The following is a 21,502-nucleotide window of genomic DNA, read 5'->3' as shown; positions in this document are numbered from 1 at the left end:
AATAAATCTCGCCGGGCGGTGGTGGCGCACGCCTTTAATCCCAGCACTCGGGAGGCAGAGGCAGGCCGATCTCTGTGAGTTCGAGGCCAGCCTGGACTACAAGAGCTAGTTCCAGGACAGGAACCAAAAGCTACAGAGAAACCCTGTCTCAAAAAACCAAAAAAAAAAAACAAAAACAAAACTCAAAATAAAAATCTTTAAGAACGTAGATGTCATGTACATCTTATAAGTAGGTATTATAAGTATATTTAAAAATTTAGATTAAGACCTTTAATGCCTTTAATCCCAGCACTTTGTAGGTAGAGGCAGGCATATCTTTGGGTGCAAGGCCAGTCTGGTCTACATAGTGAATTCTGGGGATATGTACAAAGATCCCAAAACAAAATAAAACACAAAAAAATTTTAATCACATTGTTAGTTCCTACAAAAATATAACTGATACCAGAGAAAAGCAGAAACTGTAAAGTATAATTATTAAATCAATAAACTATTTAAGGCCTTTTACACAGACATACATAAATAATAACAAACTTCCATTCACACACAGCCTTGTCACTGCATATACATCTAAGGAAAGCAAAGCCAGTCCTTATTAGAAAAAGAAGGACCATACCAGTGTGCATCATGAAATCAGTGGTGGAAATTAGATAAAGGTGTAATAAACAAGGAGTTAGCATAATCTCACTGACAGCATAGATACGGACTTACAAATGAAAAGTGAAGTGAATCTAGCAATATGTAGATTGTATATGTTCAGTTTTATACCAAGTTGGTATATTCCACACAGGAAGCTAAAGTTGCTGAAATTTGCTATAGTAACAGAAAAAGGATATGTTGATATGGTTATTTCATGAAATACAAAGAAAATATTTGATAAAATTTGTTGCTGTCAAGATATGCCTTAGGAACTTTAAAAGAAATTTTCTTAATCTGATCTGTAGGGTAGCTAAACAGCACAGCACGAAAGTCCCTTAACGCAAGTACCCGTGTTGAATAGAGATTCTGAAAGGTCAGAAGCATGCATAGTGCTCATCATTATTACTTCTGCTCCTTGTTATACTGGATGTCTTGGCCAGGCGAGACAATAAGAATTTGAAAGATACTAAAAGATTTTATTTAAGCTAGGTGTGGTAAAAACTTGGAGGCTGAGGCAGGAGGATTGTGAGTTTGAGGAAAGCCTTGGGATATATAAGCCCTATCACAACCTTATTTTCACCTCCTACCCCCAATGGATTATAGATAGAACATTATAATCCATAAGTGTTTAGTAAGGTTGATGGTTTGTAGGTCAGTATTTCTTTTGTTTTGTTTTTTGAGACAGAGTTTCTCTGTATAGCCCTGGCTGTCTTGGAACTCACTCTGTAGACCAGGCTGGCCTCAAACTCACATAGATCCGCCTGCCTCTGCCTTCCAAGTGCTGGGACTAAACCATGCCTAGCACAATATTTCTAAGGAAAAAGGTTTTTATCATGTGTTAGTTCTTTTCAAGCTAGAAGATATTTTTAGAGTATCTTTTTAGAATTACTAGAACATACCAAGTGTACTATTGAGAGAAATTAAATGCCTAAATAAATGAAAAAATACTCTGTTCATAATCAGTATTTTAAAGATTTTGATTTTCTCGTTTGATAATTTAGTGTAGTTCTAGTCATAACCATAATCTTGTGCGTGTGTGTGTTTATAATTTGATTGATTGATTTTGTCACTGAAAATACAAAGAGCTGGAAGAACTAGATATTGTTGACTTATTAAAATTTCTTTAAAAACTATAGTAATCAAGATATTGTTATGTTCTTATAAAAAATAAGACAGATCAGTAGAACAAAACAGGGAATTTATCTTACATGAACACTTAACTGATGACTAAGAGGTCACTGAGTAGCCCTGAAAGGATGATCCTTTAAGCAGCAAATGCCATTACATGAATCTCGTATAATTAAGGACAAAAGAGAAACCTTTATTTCCAGTATAGAAAGCAATCTGTATTCTGTGTATTACAAATATAAATAAGAAGGCAGAGCCATAAATATATCTTTAAAGATAGACTATATCTTTAAAATTGGGAAAGATTTCTTAAACAGATCATAAGATGCATGCCAAAAAGGAAAGGGGAGTTGATATATTAAATAGGGATCAAACCCAAGGACTTGTTCATGCTAGGTCAAGTGCTCTACAATCAACTTTCTTAAAGACTATATTCATTAAATAAGAGAGTGGAAGAAAAAGAAGCAATTGCTAAAAAGATTGTTTGTGACATTCATAACTAGTAAAGTGCTCAAATCCAGGAATGTAGTTTCTGTATATCGATAAGAAAAATAACCCAGTAGAAAAATGAGAGATTTGAGGTGGGCAGTGGTGGTGTACATTTAATCCCAGGAGGTGCACAGTAAACTCAGGAGGCAGAGGCAAGTGGATCTCTGTGAGTTCCAGGACAACAAAGGCTACACAGGGAACCCTGTGTAAGAGAAAATAAAAGAGAATGAAAAAGAAAAATGAGAGCTTCAATAGCTTCTCTTTTATCTGATCATTTTTATATCCCCCCTTTTTCTTTTCAGAATGAGATCCCTGACTCTAATCTTCCTTGTTTAGTTTTTTTCCTGACCATTACCAATAACAACTTGCAACCAACCTGCCAAATGATGAAAAATATTCATAACCCACCAAACAACGGAAACCTATCTACTCCACCTCTTGGGGATGTGAGCCTCCTATTCTCTAGACTGATTCCTGTTGTCTGTGGGCAACAGCATTTTTAGGGGACCTTAGGAAAATTGAGATAATGGTCAAGTCCTGGGAAAACTATCCATGACATTTGTTGGCCAGTTTCTGTGCAGTGGGAAAATATAAGACTTTTCTGTAGTACTGACTAGAATAGTCTGTAAAGCTGGACCATCTCAGTCCCCAGCCTTAAAGCTGTTCTGAATGTAGAACTCTCAGGAAACTACAATTGATGTACTCTGAGAGACTAGATCACCTGGGCCACACATTTTCATTGGAGTCTGGTCTCCTTGCTCTGAAAACAAATAATAAACTGTCAAAAGTAACATACATATAATCTGTATTAACACAAGTATGGAATGTGTGCACAAGTCAGCTAAAGATGATTTTTTTGTTTATGTTTGAGCAGGTAAAACATATATCAGTTGTCTGTAGTTTTTTTTAGGTTTATTCCTTTATGTCTGTAGCCTGGATTTTGAGGGGTTTCCCCCCAATCAAATCTGATCTCTATCAACTTTGAAGGAATCCACAGCTTTTCATTTTTTTTGGAAACAAAAGCATAACCTCTTCCCCAAAGCAGTATATTTTCTGATTTCCATTTTAAAGTTAAGACTATCCTAAATGAAGGGCTGGAGAGATGGCTCAGAGGTTAGGAGCATTGCCTGCCCTTCCAAAGGTCCTGAGTTCAATTCCCAGCAACCACATGGTGGCTCACAGCCATCTGTAATGGGGTCTGGTGCCCTCTTCCGGCCTGCAGGCATACACACAGACAGAATATTGTATACATAATAAATAAATATATTTTTTTTTAAAAAAATTTAAAAAAAAGACTATCCTAAATGAAATAAACGACTGGTTTTATTCAGCAGTCCCTTCCATAATCCAGTGTCTCTTAGCAGCTGTTGTTCTCTGTTCATTAGCCTCCAAAAAATTCAAAATTAACACAGTACCATGCAGGATATCTGCATGTTTTCCATCTTCATGTGACTTACCCTTACATTATTTTATTCTCCCTTAAAGACTTTATTATTTATAAACTCTTTTTTTATGACTATCTATACCCATTTTCTTCTCTTAAGCCTACACATATATTTGAAGCAACTATAACCTGTTTAGAGGTATTTTTTCATCTGAATCTGTCTTTACTGACCATCTCTAGCCTTCTCTGATTGAAGGAGACAAATCTTAAACTGTTATATCAACTGCCACTGGTGGAAGACTCTAGCCCACAAGCAGCAGTTGGTCACCATGCCTCCGTATGCCACAGAGCACTGACCTGCCTGAGATTTCAGGACTAGGAAGCTACATCCAACTCCTTATCCAGAACTTTTTTTTTTCTTCCTCGGGCCCTGTGTTTATAGATTTGAGCCCCCGTGTTGGTCCATTTGTAGACAGACTTTTCTTTTTGAACTTTAGCTTAGGCTTGTTTCTAAGTAGCTCTTATAACTTAACCCATACCATATATATATTATGTATACAATATTCTGTCTGTGTGTATGGCCAGAAGAGGGCACCAGACCTCATTACAGATGGTTGTGAGCCACCATGTGGTTGCTGGGAATTGAACTCAGGACCTTTGGAAGAGCAGGCAATGCTCTTAACCACTGAGCCATCTCTCCAGCCCTAACCCATACCTTTTTAATCTATGTTCTTCTGCATGCTCGTTGTCTCATCTCCATTATGCTCATCCTGGTTGGCCACTCTGCCTTTCTTCTTCCCAGAGCTCTCTTTGTCCAGAAGTCCCTCCTATACCTACCTCCTGCCTAGCTATTGGCTGTTTAGCTTTTTAATGAAACCAGTCACAATGACACATCTTCACACAGTGTAAAGGAATAGTCCATAACAGGTACATGCTAAAAATCAGCCTTTACACCCTTCATGACCCAGCAGTTTCGTGCCCAAGTATGTTAGAAATGTATATATGCATGCAGCAGGAAGCAAAGACAAAATGTTTATAGCAGTAAGTCTGTATTGGTTCCAAAAGTTAAAATGTGGGCTGGAGAGATGGCTCAGAGGTTAAGAGCATTGCCTGCTCTTCCAAAGGTCCTGAGTTCAATTCCCAGCAACCACATGGTGGCTCACAACCATCTGTAATAGGGTCTGGTGCCCTCTTCTGGCTTTCAAGCATACACATAGACAGAATGTTGTATACATAATAAATAAATAAATATTAAAAAAAAACAAAAGTTAAAATGTCTGACCTTGTATTAGTAAAGTAGTAAAGCACCCTGGTGGTGCTTTCTTTTAACCACAGCACTTGGAAAGCAGAGGCAGAGAATTTCTGTTAAGGCCAGTGTCATCTACATAGTGAGTTCCAGGTCAGTCGGGTGAGACCTTGTCTCAAACAACAACAATAATAAATAAAATAGAAGACTTTGTAGTAGTAGAAATGAACAAAAACTGCATGTCATTCTAAGGATGAATCTTGTCAACATAGTAAATGGAATATATATATTTGTGTGAAAATCAAAACAGACCAAGCAAAAGTCCTTCAGAATGACACTAGTTTTTGCTTTAGGGACAAATGAGATGATAATAGCAACAGTAAGGATACGGCAATATTTCGTTCTCATTTAGTGATAGTTATACAGTTTGCTCTCTACTAAGTCATTCAGCTCACATTTTTTGGGTGTATTTTGTTTCTTTTGTTGTTGTTGTTCTGGGAATTGAGCCCAACAAATTTGTTTTGTGTGCTTTGTGTTTGCTATATTTTATAATACAATCAATTTGGGAATGAGTGGGATGTGCAACACTTTACAGCAGTAATCTACAATACGTTGTTGTAATGAGGTGAGAGGAGACAGAAAGAGAGGATAGTATAAAGTAGTATTTGTGTGTTAATGGAAATGACCCAGTTAAGAGGGGAACTTTTGAAAGGGTGTTAAAAGCAAAGGCTTTGGGCAGCTGTAGGTGAGAAAGTTGATAGACAAGATCATGCAAGCCCTCTAGAGGGAAAAGCATGATTTTGTAGCCCTGATACTTACAGAATTATGTGTGTATATTGGTACCGTTATGGAATCACTTTGGGTAGCTCTTATTTCTTCTGTGAAATTGGAAACAAAGGTGTGAGTGAGGAGGGCAAGCGTATTTTAAATCTGAGATGTGGGAGAGTTTGAAGGAGTGGTCTGGGAAGGTGTAATGTTGCTGGAGTGTGGGGAGAGCCCACATGAGGATTGTAGGTCATTTAAAACGAGACTCCCCAACCTGGCTGGGCTTTTATGAACCACATAGAACAACCCAAGCACAGATGTACAACTAAGGCAAAGTTGGATTGAGCTAACTTTTCATTAAATTTTCCTTACTCCAGCTTTTTGTTTAATTTTTTTTCATTTTGTTTCTTCCTTTCCTGTTTTGCTAATGGACACAGTTTGAGCTGATACAAATTTCAGTTTCCAGCTATTGTGTTGGAGCTGTACATTTTGTCTTTATGTATTTAGTGTAGCCTCTGAGTAAGCTTTAATGGTCAAGGTGTGGGTTTACTTTTACTGATTTGCATGTTTGTTCATACATGTACTATGGTTTTGATCTGAGCGTTCATATTTTACTTTATTTCTCAGAGCTGCTTCACCATTAACTGCAGTTTGGTCTACTGGACCAACTTGTTTATAACCTTGATAGTGACATAGTCCCAGTCTGGCTCTGCCGTTTACTACCTTGTGATTCCCAGAGTCTCTGTATCCCAGAATCCTTATCTGTAAAACAAGGAGGTAAACAAGGGTGATTGTGAGGATTTATCCACTGCTGTGATATTTCCCAGCACTTAGGATCCAGAGGGCCCTTCAGATCCAAAAGTGAGCTCTGTGTCCACTGGTGATTCTTGAGACTTCCAAAGAGGATTTACAGTGAAATGTCAAGTCACAAATACAGACTGTCATTGGTTCATCCTCACACTAGAGCTGAGCAGGATCTGCTGTCCAGAGCAGCTCCCTAAATGGAAAGATAGTGTCCCTAGCATGTGACTTGCTCACCACACTTTTAAATCCAAACCCCTTGCTTCTAGAGTATAACTTAACTGGTTTGGATCATCCTGTATCTGCTTGCCAGTTTCACTGTTTTATGAGGTGCCAGGATCATTTTTCCGGAAAGACTGGAAGAAAGGATGGCATTGGCCCAGTGTTAAAAATAGTTAAGTAGAAGTAGAATCAGTGAATAATTTTTATAATATGTGATATTAATTAGGAAAGGAGCCCTAAAACAAATCCCAGGTTAGTTAGAGGCCAAATCCATCCTATGTAGTTCACTCTTAATGTTTAAGAAGTAATAATGGTACCCTTTGTTGAGTGCTAATGGTGTAGCAATTTGTGTAAACATCATACTTAAATAGTTGTCAAATCAGGCCTTGACTAAATGACCTGTCTCAGGTGTACTTAGGAATTCCTGGTCTCCATGGCTGTGCTGCTGCTGCTTGTAAGGTTAATCTCAGTTGATCCTACTCTGAGTACATACAGAAGAGTCTTGTAACAGTACCAAGCACTGCTTGCTACATAGCCAGGCTTCTTATGGTGAGTTCTTTGTTAGTGGTAAAAGCTAGTAATTGACCAAATTTAGGTTATAAACAATGCATGAAAAGTACATTGCATTTAGAGAGACATGGAGAAGAGTGTTGGAGTATATGTGATACATATTTTTACCTTGACCTCAGAAATCCTCTTTTCTGGCTTCTTTCATACACTACTACACTGTTTGGCATATGTGGATAATGAGGGGCGAGATTTGTCATAAATGTCTGATTTGATGTGTGTGTGGTTGTACCATTTACTAGCTGTTAGTTTGACCAAGCGTCTTCATTTCTCTAAGCGTAGTTTCCTCATCTGTAAAACTCCTCTAATTTCAGGACCTAATTCGAAATTAATTAGCAGGACCTTTGCAGACCAGTGCCCTGAGAGTTAGGCTGACATTCCACTCTAACATTGTTTCAGCATTGAACAGAAAAGAACCTGAAGAAACTTTATCTCTTGCTTGTCTAAGGGACAACACAGGACTGGAGGGGAGCGATTGTTCTCTTATTTTCACTGTTCCTCTTCTTTACTACCACAGCTTTCAAGCAGTTTTGTGTAAGCAACACAGTAGTGCCACAGTGAGTAGACAAGAGAAAACCTTTCTTTGACCAGAGGCCCTCTGGTCCCCAGAACATGGGTAGAGTCACCACTGCTTTCCTCTCTGTGCTTCCCACTACTGCAACTAATAGTGCAGACTCAGAAGTACTGATGTCGATTGCTGTTGACTAGAAATGTATGTCCATAGGATATGCAGCAATAAAATAAACTTGAAAGCTGGCTCAGCAGTTGGGAGCTCTGGCTGCTTTTCCAGAGGACCTGGCTTTCATTCCTAGCACTCACATGACTGCTCACAAACCATTGGCAACGTGCGTTTCAGGTGATCCTGTGGCCTCTGTGGGTACTAGGTGTACACGTGGCGCACAGATATGCACACAGGCAAAACACCCATACACATAAAATAAAACTAAAGCCAGTTGGTTCTTGAAGTACGGTTTGAGATTAATAATATAGCCTTAGTTCGTTCTCCATTAAAAGTAATTAACTCAGCTAGGTGTGGTGCATGCTTTTAAATCCCAGTACTTGGGAAGCAGAGGCAGGCAGATCTCTGTGAATTCCAGGCAGGTCATAGCTACATCGTGAGTGCCAGTCTCATAACAACAACAACAACAATAATAATAATAATAATAATAATAAATAAAGTAAATCAACCCCCCAAATCTAATTGGGAGAGCTTATTTTAAGAACATAGGCAATATCTTTAAAATAATTTTTTTAGCTCTCTTACTTTATATCAGTATTATTATACATGCGACATTAGTCAAAACTTAAATGGAAACCAACTAAGAGTCTCACCATTAGCACAAACTTTTTATTGTTCTGTCAGCTTATGTAGTATAGATTCGTTTACTGTAGTGTCTTCAAGTCACTTTTATAAAGGCCTTTGCTTTGTCTCTAGGTGTAAAACAAAGGTGTATCCAGATAACCTTCCTACAACAAGCGTGGTGATTGTTTTCCACAATGAGGCATGGAGCACACTTCTTCGAACAGTCCATAGTGTCATTAATCGCTCACCAAGACACATGATAGAAGAGATTGTTCTTGTAGACGATGCCAGTGAAAGAGGTAAAGTTTACATTTTAATCCAGTGACATTGGACCTTTGATCACTAACAGTCTGCAAACCTTTGCTTTCATTTTAAATTAATAGTTATATGTAAACTTCCAATTTATCTAAAAATCCTTAGCATTTAAACTCATTCATATAGTGAAAGGTATTCCATTGTAAAACTTAAAGAGTATTACTTTAGTGTTTAATTGTGCTGCATCTTAATCTTATTAGAAAAGAAATGATGCTTTAAGATGTAAAGGTGATGTAGAATAGGAAGAAGCCCACACCTTATTAGAATTTTCCTCTGTGGAAAGCTGCAGATCGCAAATGGAGAAATTTAGTTCTGAGTGGCAAGAAGAACCTTTGAAGAAAATGCGGTCCAGACTGGAATTCTCTGAATTCTTCCTGTTTCCTTACTTTCTAAGTTTTAGGAATGATCTGTAATTAGGTGCAGAACGTGATTAAGCACAATTAAAGTGTGGTGTGTAGTCTGACTCTTTTCTCACAAATCTGTCACGTCTCTTGCTCAGATACCCTTCTGAGAATGTCAGGGTTTTTCCACAGATAGAGAATATCCTCATCTGTCTCATGAAGCACGCAAGAAAAGGTACCCTGTTTATTCTGAGCCCTTCTTGGAGATTTCATACTGCAGAATGCTATAGAAAAGGCGGCACTAAGTGAAGTCAGAAATCCAGTGTTTCCCAGTGCTTTGTTTTTCAGCACAGTCCATCTGTGCCGCAGCACTAACTAGTATCATGTGCCGCCAGAATTCCTGTTTACATGGGAGAGATTTGGAGAGAGCTCCAGGAAATAGGTTTTTACTTTTCTTCATTCCTTTCTTGTATCTGTATGTGGACTTGTGCACATGGGTATAGGTGTCCATGCCGGTCTGAAGAGAGCATGAAGATCCTCTGGAGCTGGAGTTACAGGTGCTTCCGAGTCTCCCAGTGTGGGGTTTAGAAACTAAACTTGGATCCTGTGGAGGAACAGCGAGTGCTCGCAAGCCCTGAACCATCTCTTGAGCCTCCATACCTTTCTTAATGAACTTTAAGCCTCATAGCCCATCATTTTCACCTCTTTGAATGCAACCAGCTTTTTTACCTGTTCTTTCATTGCATCTGCTGAGATGATTACAGTCAAATGTTACTGTATAATAATTTGTATCCCAGAAGACATTTATATATGTAATATATAATATAATTAACATTAAAGTGAAGAAGAGCTATTATTAACTAAGTAGACCACACTTAAAGAATAGCTGTTGACAGGCCAGGTCAGATGGCTCAGGAAGGAGGTACAGGTGCTTGAGTTCAGTCCCAGGAACCAACAATAGAAGAGGACTGACTCTCAGAAGTTGTACCTTGACCTCACATGGCTACTGTGGTGTCTGTACGCATGCACTCACATCCACATAACATATACACATAACAATACGAAAGAAAATGATAAAATAAAGGGTTTCAGAAACATCTTAGAGAAAAAGAGTAAGGGCTGACAATAGAGATAAATCATATGTTGGTAATTTTCAGTTAGAAGCTAATTCTTTTTTTTTTCTTTTTTTTTTTTTTTTAAAGACTAGTCAAGTGCAGTAGTGAGAAGGGGGAAAGTGTAGAACAGGAGTTCAATCTGTAACTGACCATGAACAATCAATTGAGATAACTCACTACCTTCGGACCAGCCAGAAGCCAATTCTTTTAGAAAATTAATTTTAGAACTATTAAAAATAATAAGCCCTGCTTAATGATATTTTAGTTCTGAGAAATGCATCATCAGATAATTTTTGTCATTGTAGAAATCACAGTATATTTAACACAAAATGACTGTGATGTCACTTATGGTTTACTGCCATATATGCTCTCTATCATGGGCTGAAACAGTGACTCATGCATGTTATTTATTTATAAGGAGTTTTTTCCTCCTCAGGCAAAATAATTTTATCCCCCCCCAGTAGCCTGTGTGCAATCACATTAGTAAGAGGCAAGGAATTTACATCCAGTAAATTGAACAATGACTCAATAGTGGCTTTTTTTTTTTATTTATTGTGTGTAAGTATTGCTGTGTGTGAAAGAGAGACAGAGAGACATTGCCCTACACACCAAGGTATACAGGTAGATGTCAGAGAACAACTTTTTGGAGTCTGTTCTTTCCTTCTGTCACATGGGTCTGTAGACAGAAGTCTCTGTCCCATCTGTCTTGCAGCGGTCAGTTCCAAAGAAACACACAGAGGCTTATATTAATTATAAACTATTTGGTATATTGCTCAAGCTTATTACTAACTAGCTCTTACAACTTAAATTCACCTATAATTCTTATCTATGTTTAGCCTTGTAGCATCTTTTCTCAGTAAGGCAGTCTCATCTTGCTTTCTCTGCATCTGCCTTGTGACTGCATCCCTGCTTTTCCTCTTTTCAGAATTCTAGTATGGTTGGGTCACCCCACCTGTACTTCCTGCCTGGCTGATGACCGACGTCAACATTTTATTAAGCTAATATGAGTGACAAATCTTTACAGTGTACAAGAACATAATCCCACAGCATGGGTCCCAGGACTCAAACTCAGGTTGTCAGACAAGTACACTTTAGCCAACTGAGCTCCCTCACCAGTCTTATTGTAACTTAGTTTTTCCCTCATTGTACGGGATGGAAATGTGTGTATTTCTGTTGAATCTTAGAGCACTCACTAAATAGTAAGAGCTATAGCACCATAATAAATTTTGTGAGTGCTTAGAATATTGCTACTGGGGACACAAAATATAAACTAAATCTATCTTTCCTCAAATACCTTTGAAGTCAGAAATTATAAACAATTAAAGCGAATCTACAAATGCACAAGAAAAATTTCAGCAGTACCAGCAAGTGGCAAATCTCTGACAACTTCATGCTGTGTGGTGGAGTGATGGTTGTGGATATTTATAGGACGGCAGTCAGCAGGGTATTTAAGGAGGAAGGCTTCTAGTCACCACTACCTCCTCAGGACTTGCTGCTTAAAACTATATGAACTGAAAACACAAATTTCCTAGTGTCCATTGTATGAAAGTTACAAAGATGTCAGAAGTGCCAAGGAAATTTGTTACAGTGCTACAGAATCACATATTAAATTTTTTTTGTTACCAATGAAAGGGTGTATTAATTAATCTCAACTCTCAGGAGGCAGAGGCATGTAGACCTCTGTGTGTTCAAGGCCTCCCTAGTCTACAAAGCAAGTTCCAGAACAGCCAAATTAAACTTTGATTAGTTTAAGCTAATAGAGCATATCTTGTACCCCACCACAGATGATTCTGTTCAGCTCTAGACACATAGACTAATGCTGATCCATATTTGTATAGATTAAGTGCTCCACACTCCTATATTCTCTCTAGAGGCCCTTCTGTTGGATTCTGTTTGCTTGTTGGATTGGTGTTTTTGAGACAGGATCTTGCTACAAAGCCTAGGCCAGTCTGACCTCAAACTTGAAACCCTCATTCCTCTGTTCCATCCCCCTAGTACTGGGATTACAGGTATCCCCAATGTGCTTAGCCAGTCAGTATTCATATAGTGCTCTGTCCAGCGTAAAATGATGGATTTGATGTTAGGCAAGCCTGGGCTATAACAAACTGTCACATTGATCAAATTCATGTAATATTCTGAGAGTGTAGATATTCATTGCTAAAGTCTGCGTGATAGCACAACCTTGTGGGCCACTGTGAAGATAAACACATTTAAGTTGCAGAGTTTTCACAAACCCACTCACTGCTAGTATAAAAATGTTTTTCTCAGATTGCATTGTCCAAACCTTTTTCCTTAGAATCTGGTTATATTCTTCTCACCTTTTGATTTAGTTCATAAAATCATAGTATTATTTTGAAATACTATTTCTAGCACAAATATTAGGAAATGAGTTAACAGAAAAAGAGATTAGGAATCAGATATAGCCCTGTCTTTTTGAAGGGTTTGGGTTTTTGATGACATTACTTATGCTTCAATCTGATTCTGCCAAATAGAATCACTTTCTTCCCATTTGTCCTCCCACTTTCTTTCCATTTGTCCTCTCACCCCAGCTTACAGGAAGCTCTTGGAGCCTTGTTTTCAGTATTTAAGTAGCCTCTTAATCTTTCATCATCAATTGCTGAAGTCTTAGAAATTCTAAGATTCTGTAAATCAATATTCCCTTCCCTAGATAGATTATACACATCTTTCACTGCTACTGGTTAGAAAGACACGGTCCCATCACTGTCACTTGTCTGACATGGATCTCTCAGTTCCTATCTCTTAGGAGTTTTTCACTTTCTTATTCCTGCTGAGTGTGTAGTCAGAGACTGTGTGATCAATAAGATACTTTGTTTCTGCCTTGGAAGAAATCTCACAGTTTATAAAACTATAATAGCGGTTACAAACTGTTTCTTCTCTCTGTTGTGATCTAGATTTAATATTCTTTTGTTTGTTTTGTTTTATTTTTGGAGACAGGGTTTCTCTGTGTCACCTTGGCAGTCCTTGAACTATCTGTAGACCAGGATGGTCTTTTGAACTCAGATCTGCCTACCTCTGTCTCACTAGTGCCAGGATTAAAGGCATGTGCAACAACTCCCTGGCCCAAATTTAATATTCTTAAAATGCTTTTTCTGTTTTGTGTATGTTGGGTGTGTTAGTGTTTTGTTTTTTGAGACAGGATCTCAAAACTCCCTGTGTAGCCAACACTGACCTCAAACTCAAAATCCTCCTGCTTCTGCCTTCCAGGGTTAGGATTACAAGTGAGCGCTATCACACTTGGCTGGGCTACTTTGCTTCTGTTACAGATTCTTCAGCATGATTAGGAAGAGAATTGGAAGCCTGATAAAAATGCGTGGTGACATGCCTGCCCTAGGCGATACTTAAGCCATAGGTTTGTCTTTGTGTTCTTATGGCAAGATACAGGCAGCTAGTCATACCAACATGAAAATAGAAGGCTTCCTTCAGGGAATGGCATTGATGGGGCAAGGAACCCCACTAGGAGGACTCTGTCAGTATGTATATATTGAAGGAATGCCACAAAATCAAAATTGCTTTAAATTTGGGTAATGCCAATTCATGCCTTTTTTTATTTCATTCTTTTGTTATATTTTCAGACTTTTTGAAAAGACCTCTAGAGAGTTATGTGAAAAAACTCAAGGTGCCAGTTCATGTAATTCGAATGGAACAACGTTCTGGATTGATCAGAGCTAGATTAAAAGGAGCTGCTGTGTCCAAAGGCCAAGTGATCACCTTCTTAGATGCACACTGTGAGTGTACGGCAGGGTGGCTGGAGCCTCTCTTAGCCAGGATCAAACATGACAGGTAATTTTTTGGAATTTGTGAATTTGTTCTTAGTTATTTTTATCTTAAATTGTGTGGAACATTGTAGATTCTGTTTTAAGTAAATACAAAAGTACCATTCCCTCAAGTAGCCTTTAAAATGGCTTCAAGAGTGCTCCAAACAAAATACAAACAAGACCACAGTCTTAAACTCTGGCAGTTAACTAGTTTGCAAACTGTCCTAATGGAGATGAATGAGACAACATATTGTAGAATTGTTAATTACTCTGTGTTCTAGGTTGACAAAATAGGACCAGAATAGGCAGACAGTAATGAACTCATGGGAAGTTTACTTGTCCCTGCTTTCAAAGACTGCCACAGGACAGGCAGATTATCTCATCTTTGTTGATTCCTTCATAGGGACTATAGCTCTCATTTTGTAGCGTAAGGCTGAAGAGAGGCACCTTGTATCCTCTTGATACAGAATAAGCATTACTACGGGGTGTCTATGGTTTTGTCTTTCATGTCATAAACTTTACAAAGAATTGTCTGACTTTCTCTTGGTTCTAAAGAGTCAGGACAGATGTAACTTCAGTCTGTTTGACCTTTCTAGTTGAATTTCTGCTTGCCCTGGCAATTTGATCTTAAAACTCTCCACATCAACTTGAAGGCTTAGATTGTATACAGTAGACTTTCACTAGTCCAGTGGAGAATGGAAGGGTTAAGGTCACTTATTCTCTGTTAGAAAATGGTGTCACTACAGCTATCTGTTCTCAGAGACAAAACAAACCAGCATTGAACCAAAGGACACCCAACAGTTTAAGGAAGAGATTATTGCCCTGAAGAATCAAAACAATAGAATATCTCTCTAAATATTTTTCTATAAGTAAAAGGTGACTGGTTTAGGAGATACTTGATTGCATAAAGAAAAACCCATAAACTTTAGAAACACGATTCTGAACCCATACAGAGAAGATTGTGTGTGTGTGTGTGTGTGTGAGAGAGAGAGAGAGAGAGAGAGAGAGAGAGAGAGAGAGAGAAGTATAGGAGAGAATTGACTAAAACAACAACCAAAATACCTTAGTTTGGGCTATATGGTGGATTATATATATCTCCTGAATAATGTCCAATAGATAATGTTAAAGTGATGAATAAATACAAAAGCAGATTTTTTTTGTTTGTTTTTTTTGTTTTTCGAGAGAGGGTTTCTCTGTGGCTTTGGAGCCTGTCCTGGAACTAGATCTGTAGATCAGGCTGGTCTCGAACTCACAGAGATCAGCCTGCCTCTGCCTCCCAAGTGCTGGGATTAAAGGCGTACGCCACCATCACTTGGCAAATGCAGATTTTTAAATGAATTAATTTTATTTTATTTTTCACTTTTCGTTTTTTTGAGACAGGGTTTCTCTGTAGCTTTGGAGCCTGTGCTGGTACTAGCTCCTGTAGACCAGGCTGGCCTCAAACTCACAGAGATCTACCTGCCTCTGGAGTGCTGGGATTAAAGGTGTGTGCCACCACTGCCTGGCTTCAAAAACAGATTTTAAAAAAATTCACTATTGAGTTGACACAAAAGAAGAAAGAAAGAAAGAAAGAAAGACAGACAATCACAAAGTGAGAGCAAAAAAGCTGTCCACTCAGTGAGGCCAGCTGGTATTTGTGGTGTCTGTGCTGAATTCTGGGATACTGTCCCTTGATAAATGTACGAGTTGAGAGTGACAGGAGCAAAGCTGGGACGCTGAAACTTCCGCTCAGTGAGAATGAGAAGTGGATCACACACAGCAGAGTCCTGTGTGTAAGAGGGGACGTGCTCCCACCAAAATGTTTGAGGGGAACATAGAAAAAGTAACAAATTAACTGTTTATTTTTATGAAGCTAGAGTAATTTTAATTAAAAAAAAACTAGTAAAGACCTATGATTTAAATTTTTAAAAAGTGTGTGTGTCTTGCGCGTGTGTGTTTAAGGTCAAAGGACAACTTGCAGGGGTTGATTTTTCTCTGTCTCCACACGAGTCCTGGTTGTTAGGCTAGGAAGTAGTCACCTTTAGATACTGAGCCAACTTGCTGGCCCCAGGGTGGGGAGCGGAGGAGACAGAGAAAAAAAAAGCCACGTACTCACGTAGAGGTCAAGGGACAACTTTGACCTCTAGAAAAACAAGGTGTTTCTTCTACGGTGTTGATCAGAGGAACTGAACTCAGGTGATTAAGTTCAAGGTCCTTTACCCTCTAAACCATCTCATCTCACCAATCCATGGGAAAGACTTCTTTTCATCTTCTTTTTTTTTTTTCTTTTTTCTTTTTTGGTTTTTTGAGACAGGGTTTCTCTGTAGCTTTGGAGCCTGTCCTGGCACTCACTCTGTAGACCAGGCTGGTCTCAAACTCACAGAGATCCACCTGCCTCTGCCTCCTGAGTGCTGGGATTAAAGGCGTGCATCACCACTGCCTTCTTTAAATACCAATAGAATGGATATGATATCACATCCTATAAACTATATCTGTGAACGACCATATTTGGGACACTTTCCTTCAAAAGAGCTGTTGTCGTTTGGGTGTTTTTTGGGGGGGGGGGGTGTTTTTCCTTTAAGCCAACTGGAAAATACCTGAATATGTGATCAGTCTATATGAAGAAATACAAACCCAAAAGAAAAGAATTCCCTTCTAGTAACTAAAAAATTTCAATTTCAATTTCAGTTGGTCATGGCGATACACATTTTTGGTCCTAGCACTTGGAAGCAGAGGCAGGAGGTTCTCTGAGTTTGAGGCCAGCCTGGTCTACATAGTGAGTTCCTGGACAGCCCGGACTGCAGAGAGAGGCCTTGACTCAAAAACCAAAACCCAATCGAGCAAGCACAATTTGTGTGTGTGTGTACGTGTGTGTGTGTAAATTCAAAAAGTCCTGAGCTATTATTTATTTATTTATTATAATTTAATTAATTAAAGTGTAAGAAATCAGCTTCAAAGTTGATAGCATTACAGTGAGGAATATGTATATATCAGGACTAGAAAACAGTAATGAATGCTGACTTAAGTAACATCTGTGCTAGACATTTTCCCTGAAGATTACATACATAAAAATACTCAATTTCTCACTAGCAAAAACTGAAGAACAGAAGTGACAGAGTTGTTTATAAAGGAAAATTTTGTCTAAAAGTGATTAAATGTATAGTCATTAGTATAATATTTTCCATGTGGCAAATAGGAAAAAAAATTGTGTAAAAGAAGAAATGCAAAAGGACAACGTTCTCAGCCAGCAAATGAATATGATACTGGTTTGGTATAGGTTGTAGCAGGAAAAATATTTTGCAATTGTTTTGTTGTATGGTCGTTATAGTTAGGAACATTTGAAAGATTTAAAATCTCCTTTTATGACATCAGGAGAACAGTGGTATGTCCTATCATTGATGTGATCAGCGATGATACTTTTGAGTACATGGCAGGCTCTGACATGACCTATGGTGGATTCAACTGGAAGCTCAATTTTCGTTGGTATCCTGTCCCCCAAAGAGAAATGGACAGAAGGAAAGGTGACCGGACTCTCCCTGTCAGGTGATTTGTCAGACGTTTCCTTTGTAGTGTGCAGAGAGTTGTGACATTTCATCGGTTGGGTTAAAGTGTACTTTGAGAAACACCTAGCAATCGTATACCTTGTATGTAGTCAAGAACTGTGTTTTACATATATCTATTTTTAAAGGGGATTTTTCTCCTCCAGTTAATAAAGTTAGATTTTCTTTCATTCTGTGAACTCCAGTCTACAAGAAAAATGATGTCATACCTATGTTCCTTCTTTCCTGTATGAAAACATTACAAATTTCTAAGTTCAGGCTGCTTAAGTCAAGCTGCTCCTCAGTTACCATGGCATTATGTTAAAGTGCCATCTCAGAATTGCGGCTCTCATTGTACCATGTCTGGGTGGTAGTTACTGACAGTAAGGTTAGAAAAGCTTGTTTCACACAATTTTTTAAAATAACTAGAATTAGCAGTGTATAAAGGGATTTTCATTTATGTGTATTTTTCTTTTTACTGTACTTGATCATGGGTGACAGGAAGGCATAAGAATCATCTGGTAAGGGCATGGAACAGACTTTGAGCTCCTAACCATCCTAGTATTTATCGCAGTTGCATCTGCCTCCACTTCTGTAGCTCTTAACTCCATTTTCTCCTATTTTAAGCATCTCTGGTCTATTTTCCCATGAATTCAAATCCAATTCTGGAGAAGTTGAAGAGATTTTTTTTTTTTTCACTTAATACATTCTTTTCCAGAGCCAGTTTGAGATCTGTACCCATTCCAAGAGGCTCTCGGTTCAGTTCAGTGTTAAATCAAGAGCTCTTAGATATTTGAGAACTTTGGGAATTACAGCTTTCACTGGACAGACAACGCTGCTGTCCTAGGGAATCCTGGAAGAGCACATGTCAGTGACTTCTGAACTTAGGAACCTTATGGGATATTGGATCCAAGAACTTAATTATTTTCTCTTGGTGGATTGAGTTTTTTTACCCCTTCATACTGACCCTTCATGGAAATTAGTGATTAACTGGAACCCCTGCTACCTGTCCCTTTCAATCCTCCCTCATGATCATTTCTCTGCTTTTTTACATGCTTCTCTTCCACCCCGCCCTGTGCATGCCTGGACTTGGCTTCTGCAGAAAACCTACCACAGGCGGTTAGGGTCCCTTTAGAAGAAGTGTGTTCTCTGTACTGCATCACCTCCTTTATGCTTTCTCTAGACCTAGGAAAGGCTGTCTTTGTTTTCATCCTGTCTTAACTTTAATCTTTCAACCTGCCATTTCTGCAGTATTTGCCACCCTTTAAAACTTGGCATTTTAACCCTAACCTGAGTCTAGTTGAATAAAATTATCAACTACCTTTATAGTTGCTAGGACTTTGGAATCAAATACCTGGTCAAATGGAGAAGGTTATGAGAAACATTCAATTTAAGGAGTCTGAGCTAGAAAGTCGGTCGGCACCAAGGACCAGGAAGAGTGCTACGGACAGGAAATATTTAGGATTAAACAGAGCGTGAGCAGGGTGCAGATCGTGTCTGCCACAGCAGTCCCCGAGGGTGTAAGCATTCTGAAGAGGGTAAGAGTAAGCATTATTCTGTAGTTATAAACAGCTGTAGAACTATAGTACTTCTAAAAACAAACACTGATTATCAACTTTAAATTACTAAAATTAATGGCATAGTATTATGATTGAATTTCAGAACACCTACAATGGCCGGAGGCCTTTTTTCAATAGACAGAGATTACTTTCAGGAAATTGGAACATATGATGCTGGAATGGATATTTGGGGAGGAGAAAACCTAGAAATTTCCTTTAGGGTAAGTTCCCTTTGACAAAAAATATAAAATCTTTTACTTAACCACAAATATGTGTTCATTATTCTTGTTGTCTATATAAGAAATAAAATTTAGTGAGTCTAATCTGACTCCAGAACCTTCAGCCTATGATGGCACTATGGATGATTTATTAAAAACTATTTCAACAAATTATAACATGGTTAGCTTTACTAGCCTAACTGTTAAATTTCTGTTCTTTTAAGAAAGTAATTCAAACTTCAGCAACTAAATAGAAACAATTTGTAATTTAAATGGGCTGCTTTGGTACCTAACTGTAAAACATAATTTCACATTATGTTATTTCCTTCTTACCTAATTGAAATTGTTCTCTTATTAAATGTGGTTACCTTATTAGTTTTATGTTTTTCAGTAAAAGGTGACAGCAGTTAGGGAGATGACTCAGTCAGTAAGGTGTTTGCCACATATGCATGGAGGTCTGAGTTTGATTCCTAGCTACTACCGAAAAAAAAGCTAGGCATGGATCTGCTGAGATGACTCAGTGAATAAAGACACTTCCTTCAGTCTGAGTCAGTCTCCAGGACCAACATGGTAGAAGGAGAGAACTGACTCCTACAAGTTGTCCTCTGACATATGTACCACATCAATTAAATGCTTAAGTTTTATGTTTTTTGGGTTTTTTTTTTTTTTTTTTTTTTTTGGTTTTTCGAGACAGGGTTTCTCTGTAGCTTTGGAGCCTGTCCTGGAGTTAGCTCTTGTAGACCAGGCTGGCCTCGAACTCACGGAGATCTGCCTGCCTCTGCCTCCCAATGGATTAAAAACGTGCGCCAATGTTTTTATTTTTTAGGGCAGGGCATAACAATGCATACTGTAATCCTAGTACTGGGGACAGAGAGACTGTAGAATCCATAGCTACATCAGTGAGCTCTGGTTTCAGTGAGAAGCCCTGTCTCAAAATAAGGAAAGTGATTTAGATAAATAACTGATGTTACCCTCTGGCCACCACACACACAACCACACATATACATCACAAAAAGGAAGAAAAAGACAAAGCGGTTCTGAAATGACTCTTCATCGGCCTAGTTGACCTTTCATTGTGTGTCCACTAAATCAGCATGTTAGGTGGTAACACAAGCTGCCAAACAGCTTCTGACACGCAGCAATCAGTAGAGATGCACTGAGTGTGCTCCAAGTGGAAGCAGGAAGCTCCTTTGCTTCTAGAGACTCTCTTTGCCTAAGTGTAAAAGATGAAACCTGAGCTTCCGGGAAATCTCACTGAGCTCTAACGCTAACACTGAATAAACTTGGGAAAACCTGAAGGTAGACATACTATTTAACAAAGCCAGCAGTGTTTCAAAATGTGAGTTTCAATTGCAAATATGAGATTTTCCTTTATAGTACAAAACTGTATTTTGAAACAATTGCATTGAATTAAGACTATAAACCTATACTTAATTTTTCTTTTGGTCCATGTGTCTTATTGATTGGACAAATAGATCAGAACATACTATCTCTGTCTTGTTGAAGAATCATGGTTGGTGTCTGTTCTGTGTGATATGTCAGTAGTGGCTCAAATTTGGAGAGACAGAAATAGAAACAAATTTGGCTGAATACTCCCTGATCATGGGTGTGTGTGGTGAGTGTTAAATCATGAGCCACATCAAACATGTTAAACACACAAAACAAAGTGACACTGAACATTTCCTGAAGTGGTGTGTCCTTGTTGACAAGGGTTGATTGAGCCTGAGCGGGGTGAGTTAATGATGCTGTGAGTCACCTGCATTTGGAGTTGCTCTTGTGTCTCTCACTCTTCCTGCGTAGTTCATCATAGCTTGTCTAGTTTGTATTTTATCTGATTTTGACCAAAATTTTGAAAAAATGTTTGGTCCCTGGGAAGTATTGGCTGTACACCAAAGCAGGATCTCGGAGTCTTGAGCTTTGTTGTTTATTTTTGAGACCCAATCTCACTATGTAGCACTGGCTAGCCCGGAACTCACAATGTAGATCAGGCTGGCCTTAACTCATGGAGGTCCATTGCCTCTACCTCCTGAATTCTGGGATTAAAGGTGTAGGTCACCACAGGCAGGCTTGTGTTCTGAATTTTAAACTGTATGTCCAACGCAATCCACTTTACTCTTTT

At 38.5% G+C, this 21,502-nt stretch overlaps 1 protein-coding gene across 1 annotated transcript in view; it reads left to right on the top strand.

Moving 5' to 3' along the window:
* The window catches only part of LOC121453458 (polypeptide N-acetylgalactosaminyltransferase 1), a 46,448-nt gene that overhangs the window by 7,513 nt on the left and 17,433 nt on the right, over positions 1-21,502 (top strand). The window contains exons 4-7 of the mRNA XM_041660257.1: positions 8,674-8,840; positions 13,906-14,113; positions 17,440-17,610; positions 19,269-19,386. Of these exons, the coding sequence (XP_041516191.1) occupies positions 8,674-8,840; positions 13,906-14,113; positions 17,440-17,610; positions 19,269-19,386 (664 nt within the window). The remainder of the gene's footprint in view (positions 1-8,673; positions 8,841-13,905; positions 14,114-17,439; positions 17,611-19,268; positions 19,387-21,502) is intronic.

The sequence above is a fragment of the Microtus oregoni genome, unplaced genomic scaffold (assembly GCF_018167655.1).
Source record: "Microtus oregoni isolate MIOR12 unplaced genomic scaffold, Mior012 000011F_ref0000422, whole genome shotgun sequence".
NCBI lineage: Eukaryota > Metazoa > Chordata > Mammalia > Rodentia > Cricetidae > Microtus > Microtus oregoni.
The sequence above is the reverse complement of the archived record's forward strand: the minus strand, read 5'-3'. Positions and strand labels throughout refer to the sequence as shown.